We start from the raw sequence: 13302 nt of genomic DNA, 5'->3' as shown, positions 1-13302 counted from the left end.
ATATAGCATTCCAGCCTCTGGCGGTCTTCAAGGTCTTTGTTGCCATAGGCACTCCAAATCTATGCAGAATCTTATGCACCAGGAATGCCAAAGGCAATTCAGCCTTCTTTGACTTGGCTGCCTTCCACATCAGTATGCATATATAATGCCTCCAGTTCACCTGCTGACTGTGAAGGAGGGCCCACAGGATGACAAACTCCCCTTCCAGCACCTTCGAGTGATTATGCGGGTGCTGGAAAATAATATGTGTCACCACATAATGAAGAATGCGAGCAGAAACTGACAAGTTGCTCACAGGATAATGAGCAAAATGACCGGGCTCAGCGTCTGCTCTCCTAGTCTCTGTAACAATGGCCTCCCGGTTATAATCACCAAATATATGATGGTTGTCTCCATCATATAGTGCTGCTCCTGTGACACCATCAAAATCGAACCGCAGTAGCTCCGTCCAGATAGGAGCAGTCATGATGATATCAATCCCGCAGACACGGGAAGTCAGCTCGCCTTGCGAGTAGCCAAGGTTCTGGTAGAAGGCTCTTACCATAACCTCCGAGTATGGGCACCGCATCTACGCCAGGTGAAGTAAATGTGTCTCCTCAAGAAGCGGCACAATGTCGAAATGCTCTAGGTTGAAGAATGCCGAATCCAGTGATTTCGGTTCGCAAATCTTTCGGGTCATAAAAAACTTCACGAACTTCTTGTGTGCAAGTATGTCATCCTCAAACAAATATCCGAACGTCAAGTCCGGAGCCTGACTCGAAGCAGCCTGGGGCTGAGAGGATGACGACCCATCGTGACGACTCTTGGTTCTTCTCTCGGAATGGGTCACTGGCAGCTTTGAAACGCGTCTAGAGGTCATTGCGGCACACTATTAAACTGAAAAAATAACCAAAATCAGAAATTAGATACATACATGTTAGGGTTAGGTTTAGGGTTAGGGTTAGGGTTAGGGTAAGCGTATGACATACAAATTGATAAAATAATTCGGACAGAATCAAATGATATAAACGAAAATACAATGAATCAGAACAGAAATCAGAACATAATTGAAAAAAACGAAAAAAAAATACACCTTTGATCGATTTCAATCGGTAGAAGGCAGAGAGGTTGCAAGGTCCGCGAATGATGATCAGAAACAAGACGAATTGGTGCAAGATTATGCCTGAAATCGCTCAAGAAGACACACCTCCAGCAGCTCTACTCGGGTACCCCTTTTGTGGGTTTTCTAAATGGGGCTGCTGGGGTATTTAAAAACCCTACCGTCGATGTTTACCCGTGTACAGTTCTCCCTACCCGGGTAAATAATTCAACCACTTTCCCAGATTCAAGAACTCTACCCGGGTACACCCCTCCCTACCCGGGTAGATAAAAATTTTCAAAAAATACCCGGGTATGTAAGGGTGTACCCGGGTAGGCTTCGTGGTCAACGGTCAAACAGCGGCAGATTGGTGTTATGTTTGTTGGGGAGGTTAAATTTTCGAAATAGTTTTAAATGAAGGGCAATTTGGTAATTAATTATTAATTAAGGGTCATAAGGGTCAAAAAGTCGGATAACTGCACTTGAAGTACATGGATATCAATGGTGGAATATTCGCATATACAACAACGGATAACTTCCTGGTCGGCTTGTCGAGCCGCCTATATCTCAGCCAATGCAGCCGGGACCGGGTCGGGTTGACCCTCACGTGTCTCTCGGTCCCTCCGAGGTAGTACCATGACTCTACACAAGTTACACAAAGAATGAGTCGATCAGGCCCACACAATGTGGTCACGCATGCATCATCATAGTAAACCCCAAAGGAAACACAACATACAAAACACACAGCAGAAATCTTAAGTCATTGCAATACATACAGGCTTTTATCTAGAAAGTGCTCTGATACCATAAAATATAACACCACGTGTATACCCGGTTTGTTATCATGTCATCATATTAAGCTACGCTTAATTAAAATGCGGAATAAACTTTTTCTTTTCAATTATGACGTCATTATCATTTACCAAGTTGATTATTTAATCATTTTCAAAACATTGCTTGTATGTAATTTTCAATCAAACAACTAACTAAAATACCTCATATATTAAGTAACTGTGTCTCTAGTCACGGAACTACAACTCGTAGACCGAACCATCCTGATAGTTTATACAACTCAAAACTACAAGCATAACTAACATCAATGTGGCATGGACAATTCCCATGCTCACCAAATATGGCAACAAAGCCCAACAGAGTCTCAAATCCAATAACATGATAATAAATGTAAAACATGTCAGCATCCAAGCATATCATCATAAAAGCATATATATATGTATAACTTGACATCGGGTAACAAAACCAATAAAACCATTGAATCAATAAAATCTCGCAAGTATGTGACTGGTCATGTAAAGTGACAAAACAATACTACAAAGTGACAAAACAATATGGCGATCTACAGAAGAAAAAATAGCGCACAGTGATTTCAAAAATGATATTGTAACAGTAACACATAACAAGGGGTATAACCAATTTATGGATTTACAAAGGGGATAGTTAAATTCACCTTGGATCCTTTTGAGAACAGAAAAATGAAAGCTTGAGAGGTTGAGAGTGTTAGTATATGGATGTCCTAGAGACAATCTTTTGATTAGATTAGGACATATATGGACCTTTTATATTGTCGCGAATAAATAAAAGCACTCTTTATGCTGTTTCATATTTTGTCTCAATATTATTGTTAATATATTATATGAGTAACTAGATAAACCCCTTGGAATAAAATAGGTATCTATTAAGTATCTGTGATGAGATCACGATCATGAGGATTTAAGGATACCAGATGTTTATTCCTAATTTTATGTTCCTAGTCTAGAGACACTGAGAATGGGGATCAGTAATCTCGGATAAGACTAGCACGACTTTTCTACTTGTATTTGGATGCAAGGTAAAGACCTCATGAGCTACAGATATGGAGATGTCTTAGCTAAAGTCGTGGGTGGACCTATAAGGGTATAGCTCGCACTGAACAGGCCCACAAAGAAACTCTATGAGGAAATCTCACAGAGAGTATCATTAGAGTAGTTTCTTTATATTTGGGTATGTCTTTCTTTAAACCAGAAGTTATTACCTAGACTGTGTTCTAGAAGGCACGCTTTGACTGTATACCTTGTCTGCCTGAAACATGGAGACTCATAGGTACACTGTTGGGCTTGTCCTGAAAGAACACAGGGCTAGGGTGATAAGCTGAAGGAATTCGTCAAATCTCTGTGAGAGATTAGGTTATCTGTAAACAGGAGAAATCGGGATGACATTTACAGGGTCTCGGGAATCTATGCATAGTAAAAGAGATCATGAGATGATCTGTCTTTAGAGTCAGTAAATTAAAGATCCCCTATTTCGAATAAATCTTACCCTAAACCGCAAGGGTTGATACTTTTCCTTACCCTAGGTTTAATGGGAAGGTAACCGAGACGAAAGGAAATATATACGGTAACCAAATATGTGTAATAGGATGATTAAGTCATTAATCTAACTAGCTTTGGGGCAACAAAGCATTGCTAGTGCTCTGTGTTGTCATTAAATGGGTTATGGGCTTGTTGAGCCCATGCCCATTTATGTCAGTGGCTATGTTGGGCCTAATGGGTCACACACTAACACCTTATTGTCAAGATGATATAGCATTAAAGGTATTGGGCCTAATAATGGTTGTTAGCCCAAGAAGAAGCTTGGAAGCTAAGAGGAAGAGGGCACATGGTTTGGTTAATGGGCTTGGATGGTCCAAGACATTATTAATTAATGAGTGAATACCCTTTTTAGTCCCTGGCAATATCTACGAAGTCCTTTTCAGTCCCTGGCAATAAAAAAGGACCAAATTGGTCCCTGAAAGTACAAGAAAAGGGCCACTCTACATATTTGGGAGTTGACATAAGGACTAACATGGCCCTTTTTTTGTAATTTCAGGGACCAATTTGGTCCTTTTTTATTGTCAGAGACTAAAAAGGACTTCGTAGATATTGATAGGGACTAAAATGGGTGTTTACTCTTAATTAATTTAATTAGTTAAATTAATTATCAAATATTTGAATTTTGAAATTTGAATTTTGAATTTGAAATTTGAATTTTGAATTTGAAATTTGAATTTTTAAATTTGAATTTTGAATTTGAATTTTGAATTTTGAATTTAGAGTTTAAATTTAGAATTTGAATTTTGAATTTAAATGTTTGAATGTTTGAATTTAAATAATTAAATTCAAATTTAAATTGGCTATGAAAAATTGTTTCATAACTAAAGGTAAGATAAGATCTTGATTGGAACAAATCCTTAGTATCAAGAGGAGATCTTTGATCTTATTCAAGGATCATTTGGGCGCTCATTATGGGTTGTGATGAGTGTCATCTTGTCAACCAGATAAGCTCAAAGCTGATTTGATTTGATGAGAGAATAATTGAGTGAGTTGATTCAAATATGAATACAACTACTCAACGTATCTGGACAGTTTCTTGGGCTGAATGGGGCGCACATATGGCTGGCCATATGATGCCATTAAGTCAGAATATTTGATTATGTAAAGACATAATCTCATGAGGATGAAAAAGGAAGGTTGTTTAGAATTTTGATTTAAAACAACTCCACCTTTTTCTTCCTTGATTGTGCGCCACTATAAGGAAGATTTTTGGAGAAAAAAAATCTGAATTATTCCCCTTGATTGTGCGCCACTTTAAGGAAGATTTTTGGAGAAAAATTTGAATTTATAAAAGCTCTTTCTCTCATCCTCTTGAGTGCTAACTTTGGTGGAGTTCTTCCTTAGGTTTTTCAGAAAAATACCTAACCAATTCTCCTTTATTCCATGCGCCACTTTTATGATATTTTACGCTGAAAATATCACTCTTCTAAACACATTCACCTAGCCTCCTTCTTCACCTATTGAGCGCATAGCAAGCCTCTTCGTGGTGTTCAATTGGTGGCTTTCAAAAAAGTGTTCTTGCATCTTGACGTGGGTGGTGTGGATCAACGTTAGAGGGTTTGAACCCTTCAAACCTGAAACTGACCTCCTTGATGGTTTAGAATCACAAACAAAGATAACATCATGCTGTCTTAAATCAAGAGTCTTTATTGCATGTGTGTTTCCGCAAGAAAATTTTTTGTTTTTCCTTCTCACATGCTTCGGCCTTCAAGGCCAGTTACTTTCAGAGAGAGCACCCAAATCCTTCAACAATGGGTTCTCCTTCAACAAGACTAGAGCTTTAACGGTTTGGTGGTGTTTCAATGGAGGAGAGAAAAAGAAAAATGAAAACTTTGGAGGAGAAGGCTAAGACTCCAAGAAACTCCAAAGGGAAGCCACACTTAGCCGCTGGATTTAAAAAAAACCTAGGGTTTTGTGCAAAAGTCGTATTTATAGACTCACTTAAAATAATCACACAGTATTAACAATAATAGCTACGCTTAGCATTTTCATCGGTACGCATTTATACCGTGGAGCAGAACCGGTATCTGCACTTTTCGTCAGAAAAACGACTTTCATTAATAATCACTTGCCATAATTAGAGTAAATACCCTTTTTGGTCCTCAAAAAATTTCACATTGTCCGCTTTAGTCCCTAGCAAATAAAGAGGCCCGTCGTGGTCCCTAAGAAATTCAAAATGGACCCATTTTAGTCCTTTTAGGGACTAATATGGGTCTTTTTTGAATTTTTGAGGGACCACGATTTCTACTAAATGGGTACATTTTGAATTTTTTAGGGACTATAATGGGCATTTTTACTTGCTAGGGACTAAAGCGGGCATCGTGAAATTTGATGAGGACCAAAAAGGGTATTTACTCCCATAATTATTTAAGCCTCCTCATCAATATTAGGGTCAATTATGGAATTATTTCCTAATTTCTCCTAATCGATTAATTAACTTCCTTAATTAACGGTGCGGGTTCTTACAACCACATACAAATTAAGCAATTTATTAAAATAACATAAATTGATTTAACATTTATAAAAATAAAAATGCTATTACCATTGTTTTTTCATCAAATCTGTAATTCAAAAAAAGAGCCCATTATTCTCTTGGAATTCCCATTGGGCATTTCTCAATACTCTCCTCTTAGGACAAATCAGAATTGTTAAACATAAGCCACAGCCTTGATCTGTTGTCCTTCCATTTCTTTCCAAGGTCCATCATTATCCACTTTTTATGATCTCCATCATTGACATCAAACTTATTCTTGAAAATGAAAATATGATGAATCAGCACAACACAAAGTAGATTGCATATATTTATAAATAAAATCACAAAAATAAATAAAATACCATACTTTGAAAATGTTTTCCCACACAAGATCCTTGTGAAAGCTTGGAACCTTCGGCCATTTCTCATAAATGATTGGGAAGTTATGACAATCAGCAACAATTGAACCTGAATATACACCATACAAGCCACCAGATTTTTCAATTGGTGACGCTCAGGAAGCACAATCAGATCCTGAACACACAGGTGACGCTCCCTTATTACTCCTTTATCATCTAAGCAGTTATGTCACGATAAATGTTAGAATAAAAAAATACGGTCTGATTAATAAATAAGTGGATTGTAGTTAATTACCTCTGACATCAACTGTCCAATATTTGGGAGATTTTTTCTTAACAGCAGATTGGGAACTTGCATTAGGCATATCATGTGGTTCATTTGTTGGTTCCACAATATCAATTTCTTCATCAGTTAAATGTTGTGATTGATTAGCCATTAAATTGGATTGGCCTTCATTCATTAAATGAGCACTTTGGGCTGTCAAAATAGCTGCATCAGGCATATGAGAAGATGCAGGGATATCAGATGGTGTGGATTGAACCCTCATAGAGTATCGTGGTTTCTGAGCCATTCCTACAATCCAATTTAAAAACAATTACGAAAATTGCTCATGTGTACTATAAAAACAATAGGTACTGCAAAAAATAATAAACTATATGCAAAAAATGAAAAAGAAAAAATATGTAAAAAAAACAGTAAGTACAAATCATTATGTGTATTAAAATAGTAAACAATATGCAAAAAACAATATGTAATACATATTTATTTAAAGAATGAGCATAATTCAATTAAAATCTTGGACACATGTTCAGGAAATGCTACCCTCATAGCCAGTGGTAGAAGTTAATGCATCAATACATGACAATCATGGCTTTTTAACATTCCACTCACTCGAAGAGTGTCTACATCAATACATCTAGAAATGTTGCTTGAATAACCATCTGGCACTGAAATGTTCTTAAAGTACTAAGGAATGACTTCTTGCCTTTATTATTCATTGTATAGATTTCTAAAAGATATTTCCCGTTCTCATCTGGCCAAAAGTCTGACTTACACTTCCATTCTTTAAAGTCTTTTCGAGCATTGAGGTGATCTTTAGACTTTGCACTATCACCTAACAAGGTGTATAAAATATTATCAAACACATTCTTCTCAATGTGCATCACATCAAGATTGTGACGCAATAAGTTGTACTCCCAGTAAGGAAGATAAAAAAAATATGCTTTTCTTTTTCCATTGTTTAACACGTGTATTGCCACGATCCCTTTTCCCCCTTCCTCTAACTTCTTGACTTCGCCCAAAAGTGACATCAACATTCTGGACTTGACCAAGGACATCAGAACCAGAAATTATTTTGGGTGGATGACGAAGCTCTTGCTGTCCATTAAAACGAGCTATGTTCAATCTAAACCGATGTCTTTGATCAAGAAAGCGTCGATGACCCATAAAACACCATTTCTTACTATAAGGAAGGCGACAAGGTATACAATCAAAGTTGCATGTTGGACAAGCAAGTCCAGTGTAGGTGTTCCATCCAGACAATGTTCCAAGACCAGGAAAGTCACTAATAGTCCACAACAAGGCTGTATGCAACTTCAACATCTCCCGCATAACAGCATCATATGCATCTACACCATCATACCATAACTCCTCCAACTCTTTAATCAAGGGTTGTAGATAACATCAATATCATTTCCCGGCATTTGTTACCAGGGATGATTGTTGAAATAATCAAAGATGTAGACTTCATGCAAACCCATGGAGGGATATTATAAGGAACTAAGGCAATCGGTCAAATGCTATAACTAGAACTCATGTTACCAAGGGGATTAAAACCATCAGTAGCTAATCCAAGTCGCACATTGCGTAGGTCTGATGCAAACGAGGTGTTTGTAGAATCAAACTTCTTCTAAGCTTCAGAATCCCGAGGATGCCTCATCATGCCATCATTGTTATTTATCATAGCATGCCATGTCATATCATTTGCTGTCTTCGACGACAAAAACAATCTTTGTAATCTCGGTTTCAATGGGAAGTATCGAACAACTTTAGCTGATACCTTATTCTTATTGCAGTTTTCATTGGATCTTAAATCACCACCCTTATTATTTGTCTTCCATCTAGACATGTGACAAACTTTGCATGCTTGCTCATTTTCATCATTGACACCCCAATACAACATACAATTGTTTGGGCATGCATCAATCTTTTGATAATCCAAACCCAACTTGGTGATAGTTTTCTTTTCCTCATAGAATGATTTTGGAATTTTTGCATTATCAAATGCATCTTGTAATAGCTCCAATACCATTTTCATAGCCTTGTTTGTCATCCCACATAGGCATTTAATGTGATATAACTTTACCATAAAAGAAAGCTTTGAATATTTCGTACACCCTTAATATAATGGTTGCTCTCCATCTTTAGCAAATTCAAAAAATTCTTTAGCTTCATTTGTTTTCGTTTGTCTTCCTTGGGCAATATCTTCATTAGATTCGAGGTTATGCTCATTCAGGTGGTGTAAATCAACTCCAAATGCATTATTGATCATGTTTCGCACTGGATCTTCATCAACCATATTGTCTTGGCTGTCATTGGCAATAAATGCAGCAGCAACATTATTGACTTCTCCTGTGTTTGTCTCCCCATGGTTGAACCAAAAAGTGTAACATATTGGGAATTGTTTGCAAATTAGGTGATCATACACAACGTCTCTAAACCCACATAATGGACAAGGACATATAATTTCACCTTCAACTCCACGATTTTACAAGAACACCGATCTTCAATATCTATATTGCTCACATCCACCTCAATTAGAACCACATTAACTTCCCACGTTGATATTAAATTTGAAAACTAATTCAAATAACAACCTTACAATTAAGTTAGGTCAATAGACTTACATTTATGCTTTGCTAAAACGTGTCATCTTCAAATATTTGGGAGGGATTATTAAAATTAAAAATAAAATAGGATTCTTACAGTAATTCATTTATTTAAAATATTAACCATAATTTATTTTATGAAAAAAATATTTGTCCTTTTTTTTGTACATAAATATTTGTCATTTTAATTGACACAAGTTGTGCTCATTTCATTTTCACAAAAAGATGGGTCCCATACCTTTATTTTATTTTATTTTGTTCATTCTCTCTTTCTCATGACCTATTTCTTTCTCTCACTTAAAATGACACACTTTTTCCTTTATTTTATTTACATAATTCATTAAGATACATTTTATTTATGAAGTATACTAAAAATTATATTCTTTTTAATTTAAATATTGAAACGCCAATTAAGTCAAACACATAAAAGATTTACATGATCTCTGGTGCTTGTTCTCATCAATGCTACACATAAAAGAGTTTATTTTGAAATTGCGTCTCTCACTTTGCTCTTCTCCTAATGAATTTCAATTTCTCGAATCTAACATAATGCTTCAGTGATCACTCACCAACAGGTTATTGGTTTCCCGACAATTAATCTAAATATTCATTATTTATAATATTAATTATTATTTCTTTTATTTATTGTTTTCATTACAATTTCCTTTATATATAAATATTAAATATAATTTTTTAATCTTGGACCTTAATTATAATTTCTATCACGTTTGTAAATTTTCTACATATTTTTAATTATAATATTAGTTATAAATTTTTAATATAATATTAATTATAAATTTTTAAATCACTAATATTATTTATCAAAAAATTTATTTATAGCATTATTCATCATTTTTAATATTTTAATTATAAAATATTTTTTATAATATTAGTTATCATTTATTTGTTTTCATTTTTAATTATAACTTTCTTATTTACATTATACATTAAAAGATTAAATTCACACACACCCTCACCTACAACACATATTTATTCATCAAAAATATTATATTCAATAAAAATCATATGAATCGAAAGATATGTAATTCAAAAATATTATATTCAAAAATAAAATTTATATTTTGAAAATGTCGAAATTTATATTTAATATATTTTTTCTACCATTTTTAATTTACTAAATTAAATATTTTATTCATTAAAACATTTATTCATTAAAATAAAACAATTCACTATTTTTATTTTTATATATATCAAGTACACAAATATTTCATAATCATTTATATCTCTCATGTCTAATCATAAATTTGTCTTAAATTTCATCTTTCGGGTTGGAAATGTCATATTTCCACATATTTATTAAATTTTAATGTGAATTTTGTGTTAGACTTGTTATTGTGTTCTAACTCTCCCAGCCTCCTTCTTGCCATTATACGTGTGTAGTTATCATTCAATATGTCCACTTCTATTATAATCTCCCTATTAAGCGAATAATTGTCAATTAGTATGTCTTGTATACGTGCAATGACATGAACAAACTCTCAAAATTGAAATCCATGATCAACTACTGCTCCTTACAATCACATCGCTGCCTCTAAGTCCTACATGTTTGATCTTGTAGCACCTAACCCATTTTCTCATTGAGCAAATGGTACGAAATAAATTTGATTGATTTTTAAATCAAAATTACTATGTTAAATCTTCAGTTTCATCTCCAAATTATACTCTATTAATTTAACTTTTCATTATTCCAACTGTACCGGCCTCCATATTAGGGTATGTATATAAATTATGTAACTATCATTCAATTTCGGTGCTTTAAGTCTAAATTATATCAAGGAGATTTTAGAAGAAGAGATACTTAACAAAATTATATGGTTGAACCAATGTTATGAAAATGCGACTTATCATTGACTCGGGTAGTACATAACTGGTTCACTGGTCCAATTGGAAGTGTCACTAGTTGAAAAGCTTCATTTAAATAACATGTAAAAGTATGTAATATATATATATATATATATCTATATATATATAAATATATATATATATATATATATATATAAATATATATATATATATGGGGCAGGATCCTTTGACATCGGTGTCAAATTTTAAAATTAGACACTAAGTCCTAACCGTTGATTTTCGCCAATCAACGGTTATCATTTATTATGAATCAAATTCATTAATTAACTATTAATTCTTAATAAATGATAACCGTTCATTGGTGGAAATCAACTGTTATAATATTATTGTTATAATTTGGTGTTAAATTTCAAAGTTTGACAACGGTGTCAAATGATCTTATCCCCCTATATATATATATATATATATATATATATATATATATATATATATATATATATATATATATATATATATATATATATATATATATGTTAATAATAATAATAAAATAGCACAAGGAATTCAATGACATAGTGGTTGTTGTCATTTAATTCGTCGAAGGTGTATTGTGTTCAAATCATGTTAGCTGTCATGTCGGTTTGATTAACCGACATGAAATTGTATATTCTGGGTCAGTTTCAACCGACGTGAAATGATACATTTGGAGGCGGTTACAAACCATCGCTAGCAAAATAAAAGGATAACTACAAAATAAACAAAATTAAAGTAAGTAATAATAATAAAAAAAGGAGTTAATAGAAGAAAACATAGATAAGAAAGAAAGGTAATGAAAAAGGAAAAGGTGTGTGATCTGAGAGAATGTGAGAATGCACCTGAAGTTCTCATCCACGAGTGAAACACCGAGAGCAGGGAGGGTTAACATGGGGGGGACAAGGAGGTTGAGGAAATGGGTATAGAGGTACTGGAAAAGGAAGGCAAGCAAGGAAGTGAAACAAGTTTGGTAAATGCAGGGTCTGAAATTGTTTCAACACAGGGAAGAAAACTTGTTTACTACAAGGACAAATTACTTGTATTAAACGGGGATGGGGGGTCAGACAGTGACCAGGCTGAGCAAAGAGAGTTGAGGAGAATGGAAGAAGAGGAAGAAAGCCAGTGGGGTGCTCTTCTGGAGATAGATTCAGAGGATCATATGTGCCCTACATACAAGGTCACCAAAGAGAAACTTAAGCAAGACTGTCAAAAATGGAGAAAGTCACTGATCATCAAACTGATGGGGAAACGTCTGAACACTAGGTTCCTGATGACAAGGCTGAAACATATGTGGGTGTTGAGGAGCAACTACGAGCTTATTGATTTGGACAATGACTTTCTGTTAATTCGCTTCATGGATGAACAAGATTATCAGCATGTCCTCCATGATGGACCTTGGATTGTAGCGGACCACTACGTTGTAGTCCAAAGATGGAGGCCACTATTTGACCCTTACGATGAATCTTTCAAGAAGTTGGCAGTGTGGGTGAGGATACCGGGACTCCCTATGGAACTATACTCATCCTCACGCCTGTGGAAAATAGGAGGATTATTTGGCAGGACCTTGAAGATAGATAGGAACTCTCTAAAGAAGATGGAGGGGGTGGAAGGAGAAGTGACAAAGAGGGCTAAATTCGCCTGGATATATGTTGAGGTGGATTTATAAAAGAGTCTCATATCACAATTTTTTTTCACAGGGAAGACCTATCACGCAGGTTACGAAGGCTTGCATAGAATTTGCTTCGCTTATGGCCAATATGGCCATCGGAAGGAAACATGCAGGCATGGTGGCACTGCGAAACAGGTCACGGCAGCAATGAACTTCACATCCCCCATGAACGGAGTGGAGCGAATGAAAAACCTAAATACAGAAGAGAACAAGCAAGAGGGAGACACAGAGGCATTTGGAGAGTGGATGGTGGTTCAGAAACTGAAGAAAGGTCGGAGGATGAGACCTTCGCCGGTAAACCTGATCGGTGAGGAAGGAAAACATCCGATGAAGCACCTTGGAGATGCAGGAAACCAGGAGAAGTCTTCGAACAACCTGAGTCAACGTAACTCGGGAACACCAGCAAAACCTGCGAACAAACCTAGCTCGTCAGAACACAGAGAGATAGACCAAAGACAGGAGGACATTAAATTGGTGGAAACAATGAGCCCAAAAGAGACAGCCTCGGACCTACAGACAGACACGACAGAACCTTCTTTGGTGTTAACAAAAAGGGAAAAGGAATCAGCCCTTAAAAAGACCTTTTCAGAGGGAAAGAGTATGAAGAAAGG

At 35.4% G+C, this 13302-nt stretch overlaps 1 protein-coding gene across 1 annotated transcript; it reads left to right on the top strand.

The window, feature by feature from the left end:
• The first annotated feature begins 11938 nt into the window (after nucleotides 1–11938).
• Nucleotides 11939–12688, top strand: LOC133300403 (uncharacterized). The gene has a single exon (XM_061499934.1). It carries the CDS (start codon nucleotides 11939–11941, stop codon nucleotides 12686–12688), a length of 750 nt encoding a protein of 249 aa, XP_061355918.1.
• The last annotated feature ends 614 nt before the right edge of the window (nucleotides 12689–13302 follow it).

The sequence above is a fragment of the Gastrolobium bilobum genome, unplaced genomic scaffold (assembly GCF_033153095.1).
Source record: "Gastrolobium bilobum isolate Gb01-03AN ecotype WA unplaced genomic scaffold, APGP_CSIRO_Gbil_v1 utg113858, whole genome shotgun sequence".
Classification (NCBI taxonomy): domain Eukaryota; kingdom Viridiplantae; phylum Streptophyta; class Magnoliopsida; order Fabales; family Fabaceae; genus Gastrolobium; species Gastrolobium bilobum.
The sequence above is the reverse complement of the archived record's forward strand: the minus strand, read 5'-3'. Positions and strand labels throughout refer to the sequence as shown.

Excerpts from the sequence above, each read along its gene's own strand:
- LOC133300403 (XM_061499934.1), top strand. The coding sequence starts at position 11,939 with ATGGGTATAGAGGTACTGGAAAAGGAAGGCAAGCAAGGAAGTGAAACA.